General features: G+C 34.3%; 1 protein-coding gene across 1 annotated transcript in view; it reads left to right on the top strand.

The window, feature by feature from the left end:
* The window catches only part of LOC129749144 (uncharacterized), a 50,150-nt gene that overhangs the window by 8,146 nt on the left and 24,432 nt on the right, over nt 1-17,572 (top strand). Inside the window, exons 2-5 of the mRNA XM_055744032.1 lie at nt 15,931-16,157; nt 16,267-16,607; nt 16,675-16,863; nt 16,927-17,107. Of these exons, the coding sequence (XP_055600007.1) occupies nt 15,931-16,157; nt 16,267-16,607; nt 16,675-16,863; nt 16,927-17,107 (938 nt within the window). The remainder of the gene's footprint in view (nt 1-15,930; nt 16,158-16,266; nt 16,608-16,674; nt 16,864-16,926; nt 17,108-17,572) is intronic.

Below are 17,572 nucleotides of genomic sequence, written 5' to 3' on the forward strand. Positions count from 1 at the left end.
CTGTTGGGTCGCGATATCTGAAAACAGAGGGGAAAATATAAGTTCAAATTGATTCGTGAACAAAATCAACCCCGTTTAGCCTGCCTGCCTTTATGGGTAATTTTCTTCGCCCCAGGCGATTCACAAGCGTATTTCGACAGGGTGAAGTCTTTGGAGATATTAGCAACTCACTCACCTTGAATGTATCTGATGTCTTCTGGGACATCTTCGAAATATCGTCCCGCTGGTGAGGCTGCCTCTGATGAAGGCATCGCTTCAAAGCCTGATTCACTCCATCAATCTGCATGCTACCGATAACTGTCCAGCAAGGGGGATTAATGGAATGACCCGCATAAATAAGGATTAAACTATTTCCCTCTATTTGTTGGTTGTCCTGTTTCGACGAACCAACTCCACTGCCGTCGGTGTCCATGGTCTGAAATAAAAGAAAACAGAGACAGAGATAACAGTTGAAGCATTGTATTGATTGCGGCTTTCAAGAAAAAAAAAACAAGCAGTCTGGGCATCGATTTTCGAACAGTAGGGAAGAATGGAAATACTTGATCCCATTTTCTAATTTTATCATTTCTTTTTTGAAAAATTTAGTAATTCACCGTCTTTTACAGATTCTGGAAGCATGAAATTCCAAATTTCTATGCACCAAAAATTAAAATGATGCTTGATCCTGTTTATAAACTAGAAGCATTTACGCAGAGTGAAAACAAATTGTTATTTTTTTCTAGTTAAGGAGACTTGATCCTGCGTCCCTAAACTGTGCCAAAAATCAAGCAAGATCAAAGATAAAAAGTCGTCTGACTATTTTTGCAAATGTTATATTTCATTTCTCAATTTTAAAGTTTTAGATATAGAAAACTAAAAAAGTTTGTCTACCAGCCTATTGTTATATCATACTTTCAGGCGAAAATTTATTTCTTTTTAGACATAGTGTTGATGTACCACACTAAGCGCGATGTTATGATGTTGAAAGACCCACGAAGCAAAGGATCGCCAAAACATTTCACAGAAGGGTGAAACAGCTGATGTTTACTGCAGTTAGATTAAGAACCAAGAACTAAGCAAAACGACATCCATAACTCACCATTTTATAAAATATTGTATCACTTTGTTCAGAATTGCCGGTAGAACTAGTCGTATCGACCCACTTACTAATTTAGAGAATATATGTTAGATGTAGTATTCGAGTAATAAAAGTTGTTTGATGTAGAATGTGTTTGAACCCAAATAAAGTTGTAGTTTGTTAAATAAACTGTTGTACTTATGTGAAAACTATTTCGGAGTTCTTACTTACCGCGGCAGAAGAAATTGTCATCACAACCAAGGATCACCCAGGCTACTCCCCAAGGAATCATCCAACCCAAGGTATCCACGGTTTAAGGAAGAACCCACCCACATACAGTCCACTCAGGTTCAAGCAAGGGCTTGGACCTCACCCCAACACATAGTCAATCTTTTAAATCTTTTTAAGCAGGCAATCATTGGATAAAACATTTTTTTTTTTATAGGGTAACGGACTTATTTTGAATCAGAGGACCAATTTTGGACCACCTTATCTAGCTCTCTTATAAAACAAATAATTATGAAATTTTTTAGCAAATATTGTTGAAGCCCGGGCACCTCATGTAATGCACTATTTTTTTTTTTCATTATTAGTTGCTTTAGAAGAGAGCTAGACAAGGTGGTCCAAAATAGGTCCCCTGGTCCAAAATAAGTCCGTTACCCTATATCGCGCTAAAAAAAGGGTAAAAGTTAAGGAAACTTTCTCTTAAAATATTTTGAGAGTCAACCTTTGCTCTTAAATTAATGCATTATGAATTATGAATCATTCCTCAACGATTAAAATAATTGAATAAGTATTTTGATAAATTTTGTTCATGTTGGAAACATTTGATGAATGATGAAACATAGTCTTTATGTCACTTTTTTTCAGATTTCTCATCAAAAGTCCAATAACTATTTAAGGTTATTTATATTATTTATTATTCTTTATATTTATTTATTTTGGCACAATTTTCTAGAACATTTGATTTTTGTTGGAGTTTCCAGTTACGAGAATTAGCTGAGGGATCAAGTCATCCCAGGGATCAAGTATCCTCATTCTCCCCTATTTCAGTACATATGTATGTATGCTGAAACATCAACACTACACTGGTGGAGTAATAATTTTTTTTAAATATTGAAAAACTTTATTTAATGTTAAAATCTTTCGATTTATTTTGTATTTGAAAACTCAAACAGCAGTACACAAATTGCATTTTTGACTAACAGACTCGTAAGTCTTGAATAATGGCTGATCAAGTTCCAAAGTTGTTTTTCACAACAATCGGCTCAATTGTTTGTTGATTCAGTCTGTCCTAATATGAATCAACAGTAATTTGCGGTGTAAGTAAACGGATAAGTATTGTAAATAAGATAATGCATCTGTTGCATAGAATCTTTCCACTAGATATTAAAGAGCAAACTTAAAGTGGATATGAGTAGTAGCATAGCTCTAGTGAAAGCATGATCCTATTTTGTCTTATTTAAATAATGAAAAATTTCCGATATTTTGTAGTTTTTTACATAAAATAAACTTAAGTACCTTAACTACTCCCAAAACATTTAAATATTCATTTTAAAGCATCTAAATTAGGGATCCTGCGCAGTTTTCGAGTTATATTTACCTGATAATGAAGGTTAGAACATAAATATATTTTTTGAAAAATTTAATGTTCCATTGGCAGAACGGAATTTTGAGCAGTAAATCGTGAAACTTGAAAGGCTTAGGAAACAGAAAAACATTGAAGAATAGCTCTGAACAGATGCCGCACTGCAGCTTTTTAACAATCTTTAAATCTGGAATAATTTTGGACAAAATTTTTAATTTCTTTGTACTTTTGCACATTGTGTTTTCGTGTAATTTAAAATAAAAAAAAAACACAAACCAACAGTCAAATTCAATCAACTCACCCCAAATTTCATCATGAATAAAAAAAAAGGAATTTTAAAAAAAACTTTGCAAGAGTTTTGTTTGCGAGATTATTTAAAAATCAACAGTAACTGGAACGATACATTGTAAGTTATACAAAATTTCAATTGATAGGTACCAAAAATCCACAATGTTTTTCAATATTTTGAAACATGAACGGAAGAGGGTTAAAACATCAAATGTGTAAAAATAAAGTAGTTTCTTACTTAAGGCCTAAACTGGACGCTAAAAATTGAATTTAAATATATCATTATCAATATTTTCTAGATAAAACTTGTATAATAACTACCTACTGGTTTTTTTTTTTAATTTTGGCTGAATCCGTATTAAAGATCTTTGTTAGGCATCTCCCGAACAAAGGACAAATGTTTGCATATTTAACTCGAGAACTGATCAAGCAAATGGTACAAAACTTGGCATGGGAGGGTATTTGGATACGAAAAATATTTTTTTCATTATTTGAAACTCCTCCCTCTTTCCAGTAGGGAGATTTCTTTTTTTAATTTTTCACATAACTCAAAAACTAATTAAGCAAATGGATCCAAATTTGGCATGGGAGGATATTTGGGTACGAGAAATGTTCTAATGATTATTTGAGACCCCTCTCTCATCTTAATGGCAAATAGAGAGGGGCTTCCACACAGTTATTTTTATATAAATGAAGATCAAATCGATCAAATGGAACCAAAATTGGCATGGAAGGATATTTGGGTACAAGAAATGTTTTTATGAGTATTTGTGAACCCTACCCCGTTGAAAAGGAAATAGGAGTGGGGTATAGGTGTCCTTTTAACAATTTTTTACATAAGTAAAAAACAAATAAAGCAAGTCAGTTCGCAGTAGGCCTTGCTCGGAAACGGACGTAGTTTTTCATTCGTCGCGCTTGCTCTATCAGTCCCACCAAAGTGCAGAAAAACACATTAAATAAATGGCGGAATAGCAGTTGTATCGCGGTGTAAATTGCTTCCATTTTCGACTGTTTTTAAAGAATATAAAGATTCTGTAGGATGTTGCTCAATTTTCGGGGCGGAGTGAATTTATTGCCATGTGTAGATGGTAAAGTGAACGATTGCAATGAAAATGTGCCTAGCTCAAGTGCTGGAGAATGGTGACCGATAAAATTAATAGGATTTGAAGGAAATATGTGATTGTCGAATGTTTTCGTGTAAAGCATATATGAAATGAAAATCGGACCTCGACAGTTCGATTATTGTTAGATGCGTGTGCTTTTGATGTAAACGACCGATGGAAAGCGTGTGTGCTGGAGAAATGGAGGCGTATTCATTCAAATGTGTCCGAATTAATGTTGTCAAATTCCTTAAGAGAGTAGTGCTCAAATGAAGGATTTGAGCGATAAAAAACAATTTGCAGTGAAACGGGATTGCGCGAAGTGAAAAATGGCGGATAATTGCTTCAGAAGCTGAAAGTCGGGCAGTAAAAGCCCGATGTTGATGTGTGCGTGTGTTGGATGAGGTTTAGAAGAGAGAGCAGATTGATTGCCAATAACATGATTGAGATTGCAGAGGAAGAATCTGGTGAGTCCGTTTCATGCTTGCTTTATATTTTGGGAGGTGATGATTCTAAATAAAAGTACAATTTCTGTTACAGCTCTGACTGAAGTGTACAAAAAGTGTGACAGTTTTTGTTTATGTCTCATGAATGCAAGTACATAAGGGTTCAGATCCTGTCATAATGGTCTCTCTTTTTAACTGCCAAATCTCTCCATGCCGACCCATTCCGACTGCTTGGTTGACTTGTGGTAGTGCCTAGATTCACCCACTAGCACCACAGCTAAACGACTTTGTGACGACGAGAGTTTTATTTCATTATCTCTCTCACTCGTGGTCGTTTTAGTTGATACTTTGAGAGAAGAGGAAATATTTCAGGAATGAAATATTCCGATTCCGAAAAGTGTTGCGAGTAGTGAAAAACTTGTGTTATTGTTTCTTGTTTTTTTTTCAGAAGTAATTATTACAGAACAAAATTTGCTATTTCGGCAAAACAAAATTTAATTTAATGAATTTTGGAAAGTTTGAATTCTCGGGGATCCAATAAGTTAGATTGGGAAGTTATTGATAACTTTAAAATTAAATATAATGAGAATTTATTTAGCAATCGTTAAAATTTTGAATTTACAGAAAAAGAGCAAGGAACATTCAGAAATGTGAGATATTGAAACATTAGAAATTTGTTAAATTGACTACAGTCAAATGGGATCTATGATAACTAAACGCATCCATGATACATAATGATAAGCTTTTTTCTTTCCAGATGCGTATCCTTTTATTAATAATTAACAAAATAATAATCATTTCAATATTTCATATAATTTTATACTCTATATAATTTTCCTTACTGCCATGTTTTATATATTATATTTTATATTATATTTTCTGTTTCATTGTTTATATTTCATATTATCAGAAGGAATGCATCTGGGGATAACTTGACGAAACTTTTACGAGCGGAGTGGTAGCCAACCATCGTAGGTTTCTGAGGGTTGGATGCCTTCCTTCGACGAACCATCGGCCGTGGAAGCCTTCGGGCCAACCACACAGATATAGGCAGGACCTTGCTACCGATGGGGGACCCTTACATACATACATACATACATACAAGTAAAAAACAAATAAAGCAAGTGAAACAAAATTTGGCATGGGAAGGTATTAGGGTACGATAAATGTTCCCCTAAATCTTTGGTATCCTCTTCCAACGGGGGGCTCCTAACATAATTCGAAAACAACTCAAACAAGTGGAATACGAGAAATATTTATATGATTATTTGAGACTCCTTCCTTCTTCCATTGGGATAATAGCAAGGGAAGATTTGCATATCAAAAGATCAATTTGAACAAATGGAACTAAATTGAGCATGGAAGGGTATTTGAAAACAAAAAAGATTTCTTTCGATGTTTGATACCACTCTCTCCTCCCAATGCACAGTGGTTTAAAACTCGAAAAACGTGATCATGGGTTTTTTGAAGGCCTAATTGTCAAAATAGTTTTATGGTGTGTTCTACAATGTTTCATCATTTCAAAATGCGCTTATTTTAGTGTAAAGTTTTTCCTGATCAATTCACCTATAAGTGAGTTAATTTTTCTATTTTTTTGTATTTATCATTTCACTACTATGACGTCTTCAAAAAAGTTGTAGATCATCTAATTTTAAGAAACTTTGTTGAAGAAGTCAAAGCTCTATCTTTTGAAACAACATGTTTAAAACCATTTTTTGAAAAACTAACCTCAAAAAACGAAAATTTCGGTTAACTTATTTCGAAGCGAGTTTGGAGAAAAACTTTGTATGAAAGAGCTGTGACAATTGTAAAACTTAACAACTTCATTCAAGGTGTCAAGTCAGTATTTTGAAGTTTAGTGGTACTTTTTGGGAGATTTCTTTTAAAAATGGCATGTTTTCATTGTTCAATATCTCTAAAAGTTGCAAAAGTTGCTGATAATAAATGGCTCTTTTGGTATGCTGTAGTCGGACAGAGATAACAGTTGAAGCATTGTATTGATTGCGGCTTTCAAGAAAAAAAAAACAAGCAGTCTGGGCATCGATTTTCGAACAGTAGGGAAGAATGGAAATACTTGATCCCATTTTCTAATTTTATCATTTCTTTTTTGAAAAATTTAGTAATTCACCGTCTTTTACAGATTCTGGAAGCATGAAATTCCAAATTTCTATGCACCAAAAATTAAAATGATGCTTGATCCTGTTTATAAACTAGAAGCATTTACGCAGAGTGAAAACAAATTGTTATTTTTTTCTAGTTAAGGAGACTTGATCCTGCGTCCCTAAACTGTGCCAAAAATCAAGCAAGATCAAAGATAAAAAGTCGTCTGACTATTTTTGCAAATGTTATATTTCATTTCTCAATTTTAAAGTTTTAGATATAGAAAACTAAAAAAGTTTGTCTACCAGCCTATTGTTATATCATACTTTCAGGCGAAAATTTATTTCTTTTTAGACATAGTGTTGATGTACCACACTAAGCGCGATGTTATGATGTTGAAAGACCCACGAAGCAAAGGATCGCCAAAACATTTCACAGAAGGGTGAAACAGCTGATGTTTACTGCAGTTAGATTAAGAACCAAGAACTAAGCAAAACGACATCCATAACTCACCATTTTATAAAATATTGTATCACTTTGTTCAGAATTGCCGGTAGAACTAGTCGTATCGACCCACTTACTAATTTAGAGAATATATGTTAGATGTAGTATTCGAGTAATAAAAGTTGTTTGATGTAGAATGTGTTTGAACCCAAATAAAGTTGTAGTTTGTTAAATAAACTGTTGTACTTATGTGAAAACTATTTCGGAGTTCTTACTTACCGCGGCAGAAGAAATTGTCATCACAACCAAGGATCACCCAGGCTACTCCCCAAGGAATCATCCAACCCAAGGTATCCACGGTTTAAGGAAGAACCCACCCACATACAGTCCACTCAGGTTCAAGCAAGGGCTTGGACCTCACCCCAACACATAGTCAATCTTTTAAATCTTTTTAAGCAGGCAATCATTGGATAAAACATTTTTTTTTTTATAGGGTAACGGACTTATTTTGAATCAGAGGACCAATTTTGGACCACCTTATCTAGCTCTCTTATAAAACAAATAATTATGAAATTTTTTAGCAAATATTGTTGAAGCCCGGGCACCTCATGTAATGCACTATTTTTTTTTTCATTATTAGTTGCTTTAGAAGAGAGCTAGACAAGGTGGTCCAAAATAGGTCCCCTGGTCCAAAATAAGTCCGTTACCCTATATCGCGCTAAAAAAAGGGTAAAAGTTAAGGAAACTTTCTCTTAAAATATTTTGAGAGTCAACCTTTGCTCTTAAATTAATGCATTATGAATTATGAATCATTCCTCAACGATTAAAATAATTGAATAAGTATTTTGATAAATTTTGTTCATGTTGGAAACATTTGATGAATGATGAAACATAGTCTTTATGTCACTTTTTTTTCAGATTTCTCATCAAAAGTCCAATAACTATTTAAGGTTATTTATATTATTTATTATTCTTTATATTTATTTATTTTGGCACAATTTTCTAGAACATTTGATTTTTGTTGGAGTTTCCAGTTACGAGAATTAGCTGAGGGATCAAGTCATCCCAGGGATCAAGTATCCTCATTCTCCCCTATTTCAGTACATATGTATGTATGCTGAAACATCAACACTACACTGGTGGAGTAATAATTTTTTTTAAATATTGAAAAACTTTATTTAATGTTAAAATCTTTCGATTTATTTTGTATTTGAAAACTCAAACAGCAGTACACAAATTGCATTTTTGACTAACAGACTCGTAAGTCTTGAATAATGGCTGATCAAGTTCCAAAGTTGTTTTTCACAACAATCGGCTCAATTGTTTGTTGATTCAGTCTGTCCTAATATGAATCAACAGTAATTTGCGGTGTAAGTAAACGGATAAGTATTGTAAATAAGATAATGCATCTGTTGCATAAGAATCTTTCCACTAGATATTAAAGAGCAAACTTAAAGTGGATATGAGTAGTAGCATAGCTCTAGTGAAAGCATGATCCTATTTTGTCTTATTTAAATAATGAAAAATTTCCGATATTTTGTAGTTTTTTACATAAAATAAACTTAAGTACCTTAACTACTCCCAAAACATTTAAATATTCATTTTAAAGCATCTAAATTAGGGATCCTGCGCAGTTTTCGAGTTATATTTACCTGATAATGAAGGTTAGAACATAAATATATTTTTTGAAAAATTTAATGTTCCATTGGCAGAACGGAATTTTGAGCAGTAAATCGTGAAACTTGAAAGGCTTAGGAAACAGAAAAACATTGAAGAATAGCTCTGAACAGATGCCGCACTGCAGCTTTTTAACAATCTTTAAATCTGGAATAATTTTGGACAAAATTTTTAATTTCTTTGTACTTTTGCAAATTGTGTTTTCGTGTAATTTAAAATAAAAAAAAAACACAAACCAACAGTCAAATTCAATCAACTCACCCCAAATTTCATCATGAATAAAAAAAAGGAATTTTAAAAAAAACTTTGCAAGAGTTTTGTTTGCGAGATTATTTAAAAATCAACAGTAACTGGAACGATACATTGTAAGTTATACAAAATTTCAATTGATAGGTACCAAAAATCCACAATGTTTTTCAATATTTTGAAACATGAACGGAAGAGGGTTAAAACATCAAATGTGTAAAAATAAAGTAGTTTCTTACTTAAGGCCTAAACTGGACGCTAAAAATTGAATTTAAATATATCATTATCAATATTTTCTAGATAAAACTTGTATAATAACTACCTACTGGTTTTTTTTTAAATTTTGGCTGAATCCGTATTAAAGATCTTTGTTAGGCATCTGACTCATTTTGAAATCTTATTTTCATAAAAATGGATTTTTGTCTGTCTGTTCCCTATAGACTCGGAAACTACTGAACCGATTAACATGAAACTTGGCAGATATGAGATGTGGAGGGGAAGGTTCCTACAATGCATAATGGTTTGAAACCCCTCTCCCTAACAGGAAGGGGAGGGGGGGGGGGAGGGGGTCTCCCGAACAAAGGACAAATGTTTGCATATTTAACTCGAGAACTGATCAAGCAAATGGTACAAAACTTGGCATGGGAGGGTATTTGGATACGAAAAATATTTTTTTCATTATTTGAAACTCCTCCCTCTTTCCAGTAGGGAGATTTCTTTTTTTAATTTTTCACATAACTCAAAAACTAATTAAGCAAATGGATCCAAATTTGGCATGGGAGGATATTTGGGTACGAGAAATGTTCTAATGATTATTTGAGACCCCTCTCTCATCTTAATGGCAAATAGAGAGGGGCTTCCACACAGTTATTTTTATATAAATGAAGATCAAATCGATCAAATGGAACCAAAATTGGCATGGAAGGATATTTGGGTACAAGAAATGTTTTTATGAGTATTTGTGAACCCTACCCCGTTGAAAAGGAAATAGGAGTGGGGTATAGGTGTCCTTTTAACAATTTTTTACATAAGTAAAAAACAAATAAAGCAAGTCAGTTCGCAGTAGGCCTTGCTCGGAAACGGACGTAGTTTTTCATTCGTCGCGCTTGCTCTATCAGTCCCACCAAAGTGCAGAAAAACACATTAAATAAATGGCGGAATAGCAGTTGTATCGCGGTGTAAATTGCTTCCATTTTCGACTGTTTTTAAAGAATATAAAGATTCTGTAGGATGTTGCTCAATTTTCGGGGCGGAGTGAATTTATTGCCATGTGTAGATGGTAAAGTGAACGATTGCAATGAAAATGTGCCTAGCTCAAGTGCTGGAGAATGGTGACCGATAAAATTAATAGGATTTGAAGGAAATATGTGATTGTCGAATGTTTTCGTGTAAAGCATATATGAAATGAAAATCGGACCTCGACAGTTCGATTATTGTTAGATGCGTGTGCTTTTGATGTAAACGACCGATGGAAAGCGTGTGTGCTGGAGAAATGGAGGCGTATTCATTCAAATGTGTCCGAATTAATGTTGTCAAATTCCTTAAGAGAGTAGTGCTCAAATGAAGGATTTGAGCGATAAAAAACAATTTGCAGTGAAACGGGATTGCGCGAAGTGAAAAATGGCGGATAATTGCTTCAGAAGCTGAAAGTCGGGCAGTAAAAGCCCGATGTTGATGTGTGCGTGTGTTGGATGAGGTTTAGAAGAGAGAGCAGATTGATTGCCAATAACATGATTGAGATTGCAGAGGAAGAATCTGGTGAGTCCGTTTCATGCTTGCTTTATATTTTGGGAGGTGATGATTCTAAATAAAAGTACAATTTCTGTTACAGCTCTGACTGAAGTGTACAAAAAGTGTGACAGTTTTTGTTTATGTCTCATGAATGCAAGTACATAAGGGTTCAGATCCTGTCATAATGGTCTCTCTTTTTAACTGCCAAATCTCTCCATGCCGACCCATTCCGACTGCTTGGTTGACTTGTGGTAGTGCCTAGATTCACCCACTAGCACCACAGCTAAACGACTTTGTGACGACGAGAGTTTTATTTCATTATCTCTCTCACTCGTGGTCGTTTTAGTTGATACTTTGAGAGAAGAGGAAATATTTCAGGAATGAAATATTCCGATTCCGAAAAGTGTTGCGAGTAGTGAAAAACTTGTGTTATTGTTTCTTGTTTTTTTTCAGAAGTAATTATTACAGAACAAAATTTGCTATTTCGGCAAAACAAAATTTAATTTAATGAATTTTGGAAAGTTTGAATTCTCGGGGATCCAATAAGTTAGATTGGGAAGTTATTGATAACTTTAAAATTAAATATAATGAGAATTTATTTAGCAATCGTTAAAATTTTAAATTTACAGAAAAAGAGCATTATAAAAGGAACATTCAGAAATGTGAGATATTGAAACATTAGAAATTTGTTAAATTGACTACAGTCAAATGGGATCTATGATAACTAAACGCATCCATGATACATAATGATAAGCTTTTTTTCTTTCCAGATGCGTATCCTTTTATTAATAATTAACAAAATAATAATCATTTCAATATTTCATATAATTTTATACTCTATATAATTTTCCTTACTGCCATGTTTTATATATTATATTTTATATTATATTTTCTGTTTCATTGTTTATATTTCATATTATCAGAAGGAATGCATCTGGGGATAACTTGACGAAACTTTTACGAGCGGAGTGGTAGCCAACCATCGTAGGTTTCTGAGGGTTGGATGCCTTCCTTCGACGAACCATCGGCCGTGGAAGCCTTCGGGCCAACCACACAGATATAGGCAGGACCTTGCTACCGATGGGGGACCCTTACATACATACATACATACATACAAGTAAAAAACAAATAAAGCAAGTGAAACAAAATTTGGCATGGGAAGGTATTAGGGTACGATAAATGTTCCCCTAAATCTTTGGTATCCTCTTCCAACGGGGGGCTCCTAACATAATTCGAAAACAACTCAAACAAGTGGAATACGAGAAATATTTATATGATTATTTGAGACTCCTTCCTTCTTCCATTGGGATAATAGCAAGGGAAGATTTGCATATCAAAAGATCAATTTGAACAAATGGAACTAAATTGAGCATGGAAGGGTATTTGAAAACAAAAAAGATTTCTTTCGATGTTTGATACCACTCTCTCCTCCCAATGCACAGTGGTTTAAAACTCGAAAAACGTGATCATGGGTTTTTTGAAGGCCTAATTGTCAAAATAGTTTTATGGTGTGTTCTACAATGTTTCATCATTTCAAAATGCGCTTATTTTAGTGTAAAGTTTTTCCTGATCAATTCACCTATAAGTGAGTTAATTTTTCTATTTTTTTGTATTTATCATTTCACTACTATGACGTCTTCAAAAAAGTTGTAGATCATCTAATTTTAAGAAACTTTGTTGAAGAAGTCAAAGCTCTATCTTTTGAAACAACATGTTTAAAACCATTTTTTGAAAAACTAACCTCAAAAAACGAAAATTTCGGTTAACTTATTTCGAAGCGAGTTTGGAGAAAAACTTTGTATGAAAGAGCTGTGACAATTGTAAAACTTAACAACTTCATTCAAGGTGTCAAGTCAGTATTTTGAAGTTTAGTGGTACTTTTTGGGAGATTTCTTTTAAAAATGGCATGTTTTCATTGTTCAATATCTCTAAAAGTTGCAAACATACCAAAACGAAAATATATACATAAGAAAGTACATTCTTTCAACTTTTATAGACATATAGTTTCACTTATATGCATGAGGTTTTACTACTGAAATAACTTAACTAAAAGATGGTAGTAGATTGGCAAATTTCAGCATTTTTTCACACACTTACTCGCTTTAACGCGAAAGTGGCATAGTTGGCTGATCGAGGAATTGTTGAATCGGCTAAACTAAAACTTCAAAACTGGCATCTATCAGTGAAGTTATTTTAGTAGTTAAACCTCATGCACTTTTTAATGTGTATATTTTTGTTTTGGTATGTTTGCAACTTTTAGAGATATTGAACAATGAAAACATGCAATTTTTAAAAGAAATCTCCCAAAAAGTACCGCTAAACTTCAAAATACTGACTTGACACCTTGAATGAAGTTGTTAAGTTTTACAATTATCACAGCTCTTTCATACAAAGTTTTTCTCCAAACTCGCTTCGAAATAAGTTAACCGAAATTTTCGTTTTTTGAGGTTAGTTTTTCAAACAATGCCTTTAAACATGTTGTTTCAAAAGATAGAGCTTTGACGTCTTCAACAAAGTTTCTTAAAATTAGATGATCTACAACTTTTTTGAAGACGTCATAGTGGTGAAATGATAAATACAAAAAATAAAAAAATTAACTCACTTATAGTTGAATTGATCAGGAAAAACTATACACTAAAATAAGCGCATTAAAAAATGATGAAACATTGTAGCTATTTTGACAATTAAGCCTTCAAAAAGCCCATGATCACGTTTTTCGAGTTTTAAACCACTGTGCAATGGGGAGATAGTAGTGAGGCTACTTTGCAGCTTAACTCTATTGTGGGGTTCAGCGGGGGGTTGGACAGGACATCAAACGATCGGAAGACTGATATACAATGGATTGTGGGTTCAAGCCAGCCGGAGTATCTCGACAAATTTAGAATCATGAGAAGGTTACGTAAGAACCTTTTCAGAATTCTTTATTTGTTTCGAACAGTTGGAAGGGAGTGAGATGAGTCAAACCTGTCCCAAGCCAGTGGTAACGGACCCCTTGGTTGTGCTGAAATTATTGTTGATGAGTTGAGCATGAACAATATTTGAATATGCGATCGAGACTTCCCGTACCGCCTCGGGTCGAAAGACCTATCAGCCACTGGTGGGTTTTCATACATACATACATGCATACAACATGATAATTTATCAAGCAAATAGAACTAAATTTGGTATGGAAGAGTATAAGATACGAGAATTGGTTTGAAATCCCTCCATTCATCCATTGGAGATATGGGAAGGAAGTAGGGAGGCACTTATAATATTTTGATGGCATAACTTAACATGAGAGTTATTCAACAAATGGAATGGAATTTGGCATGGAAAGATATTTGGGTACGTGATATTTTTATAAGATTGTTTTAAACTCCTTAAACCTTGCGGGGAGGTGAGGGAAGGGAAGGAGGGATTTCTATATAATTTTATTGTATCGCTCAAGAACTCATTAACCAATGGGACCAAATTTTATATGAAAGGATTCATGGATACGAAATTGTGGGTATGATTATTAGAAAAGCCTACTTTCTTCGAGTAGTGGTGGGTAGGAAAGGGAAAGGGAAAGATAATAAATCGAGTACTTACCAATCGTACGAATAATTTGAGACCCTCCCTTTTTCAGAGTGGAGTAGGAAAGGAGACAAATTTTTTCATATTTTATTTGGCATAACTTGAAAATTTATCAAACAAATGGACCCAATCGTGACATGGAACGTTATTTAGATACAAACAATGGTTTTATGAAAGTTCCTGATGCTTCTTCACTTTGGAAGAGGGAGAGGGTGGAAAATCCATACAATAAAACATACAGTACCGTTCATAATTGTATAGAAATTGAAAGCCCGCGCACTGTCACTTCGACTTAGAACTTTCATAACTTTTTTAATCTGATGGTATTTTTTTTATCAAATTTTCTGCGCTCAATAGATCATCAATCACACTATCATACCAAAAAATTTGAGCTTTTTGGAGTTTGTGTGGTTTGAGATACAGTAGTTCTACGAAAATCAGACTTTTTGGACTTTTATTATTCAAACTGCAATATCTCAGAAACTACGCAACGCTTTTTATTGAAATTTTGCAGAGTGATTGTTGAAATATGGAGCTAGCGTGTCTGAAGTTTTTGTAAAGTTCTATCGTTGGGATCAAAAGTTACGCGAGGTACAATATTTCAGGTATGAACCTAAAAATGCGATTTCTATAGAATTTTGGACGAATGTTTCCATAGGAAAATCCTATTTCATGTTTAACAACCAGTAAATCTATTCCAACCCAAAAAATCAAAACAATATTCTGAGATTCTTATTTCAAAACACAAATAGATCATTTATTCCATTGTTTCTTCTCTTTATTGCTTGTTCCAGAAATTTTTTAACTGATTTGTGGATGCAAACGATATTGTTCTCAAGAATCGTCCAAAATTCCACAGAAATCGCATTTTTAGGTTCATGCCTGAAATATTGTACCTCGAGTAACTTTTGATCCCATCAATAGAACTTTTCAAAAACTTCAGACATGCTAGCTTTATATTTCAACAATCACTCTGCAAAATTTCAATAAAAAATGTGGCGTAGTTTCTGAGATATTGCAGTTTGAATGGTAAAAGTCCAAAAAGTCCGATTTTCGTAGAGATACTATATCTCAAGCCTTAAAAACTCCTGAAAGCTCAAATTTTGTGGTATAGTAGTTTGATAGTTTATCTATCTAATGCAGAAAATTTGATAAAAAAAATATTATTATAGTAAAAAGTTATGGAAGTTCAAAGTCGAAGTGACAGTGCGCGTGCTTTCAATTTCGATGTCGATGTCGATTTTTCATACATTTTGTTGAAAATCTCGATACAAATTTCTTCTGCCAAATGACCTGAAACCTTCTGAAAGTAATTTTTTCACCTAAAGGCACCACGCCTTCGTTATTCAACGTTAATTTATATGGATTGCTACCTCTAAATTGCTAGAACAAAGAAGTTAAGGACTTGTGGATGATGTCAAACATTTATAACGATTCTTTTAGTAACAGTTAATTTCCAGAAAGATTGAAGCACTTCATTCATATAATGAATAAAAAGCTTTTTAGTTTATTTTTCATCGTTTATGACTCTGTGCTCGATAAATTAGTGTGCATTTAAAAAAAATCGAGTATCGCTTCTCAAGTGGTATCCCTTTTTTGCTATACAACTCATGATATCATATACATAATCTGGTCAATGATATCGATAACAATAATCGTTTAATGTTTCGTTTGATTTTTTTGTTCCTCCGCCAGCCTCGCTTGATTGCCAGAGCGAAGAACAACACCGTGCCGGTGGCCAAATGTTGCCCCGAGGGGGAGGCGTTTCTGCACGAGAGCGTCTCGAAATGCCGGATCCCGCTAAGGCGGCCTCGACTTCCGGTCGTCAGCCGGGAACTGCTGCTCTACGACCAGAGCTGTTACCGATTTGGACCGTACATCCGGCACAATCTGACCGTTAGCGGCCGGTGCATTGGAAAGCAGTGAGTACCTACTTTTGATTGGTTTTGGCAAACGATAACGAGATAGTTCTAAACAAAAGAGGCATTCAATAAACATATTTAAAATAATAAAATTATTCGTTTCGTTCAGCTTAGTAATCAACGACGGTGCCATTTTTACGGTGATCCAGAATGGGTCCCTTATGGTTTCCAACCCGGAACAGATGCTCATCTATCGGGATTTCTGTTTGGAGGAAACGGCCAGCTCGGTTCTGGTGGCGTGGGTCTGTGACGAGATTGTCTTTCCGGATCCGTTCGATTTCGTCGACAAGTTGATAATTGGGTCAGCTTTGGTGGCCGTTTTCGTGACGGTCCTACTGTACGGATTCGAACGAAACTTTCATACAATTTTCGGAAAGCTGGTAATGGCCCACGCGGGACTTTTATTCGCGGCTCTACTGCTGGAAGCTGCCCTGACTGAATTTGAGGAGGGTTGGTGAATAAAATTAAATGGAATTAATGAAATTTTACTGTTTAATTTTTTTTTTCTCATTTACAGCTTTCTACTCAACGATAGTGTACATTTTGATCGGAGCGTCTTATGTGATATTTGCAGCTGCCAATGTGCATTGCATGATCTCCACTCAGGGAAAATATCAACGAGTTGATGTACGGAACATTACCTTCGTGGCATTCGGATGTTCATTGATATGGTTGACTTCCACACTGTTCACACTTTATTTTAACGGTTAGTGTTACCTACTATTGAAAAAATATTTTTTCGAAGCTAGCTCTAATTTTTCTCTTTTAGAGAAAACCGTGACCCTGTGTACGGTGTTCGGTGCCCTGACGGTTAGCCTCGTAACGAATCTGATTGTGCTCCGGGGAATCATCCATCGGAGGCACCACCTGCTGACGACAACGATGGACAGCTGCTACGAGCTGACGGAAAGTACCGAGTACTCCAGTTACGTGCATCACCGGAAAGAACTGTGAGTAAATGCCTATGAACGAACGTTTAAGTTTACTCTTGATTGGGTTTTCGTTAAATTGAGAATGAATGAAAATGACGTATGTATGTCGGAATAAACTAAGATAGTTTAACATTTTTACTTGAATTCACAAAGGAACATGAAAAAATTTCAATTTAAAATAAAGCACAAAAAATCGTTTTTGAGCTAATTAAAGCTAGGTTTCTTATTCCCCAAAAACAACTTTGAATTTTTGAGGCTCTTATATTTGATCTGGGCTGTAGTGAAAAAAATCAAAATTTGTATGGAGACTAGTATTTAAAATGAGACATTTTGTTCAAAAAATCGTTTAGTATTACCATCATATTATAATCCGCTTGTGTAAGTTGCATGGTATAGCTGAAGATACAGTTATTCATTTCAAATCATAATTTTCGGAAAAAAAAAATTCCTAGGTGATGTCAATTTTTTTCATGAAGCTTTAAA

This window comes from Uranotaenia lowii, chromosome 2 (genome assembly GCF_029784155.1).
Source record: "Uranotaenia lowii strain MFRU-FL chromosome 2, ASM2978415v1, whole genome shotgun sequence".
Lineage (NCBI taxonomy): Eukaryota > Metazoa > Arthropoda > Insecta > Diptera > Culicidae > Uranotaenia > Uranotaenia lowii.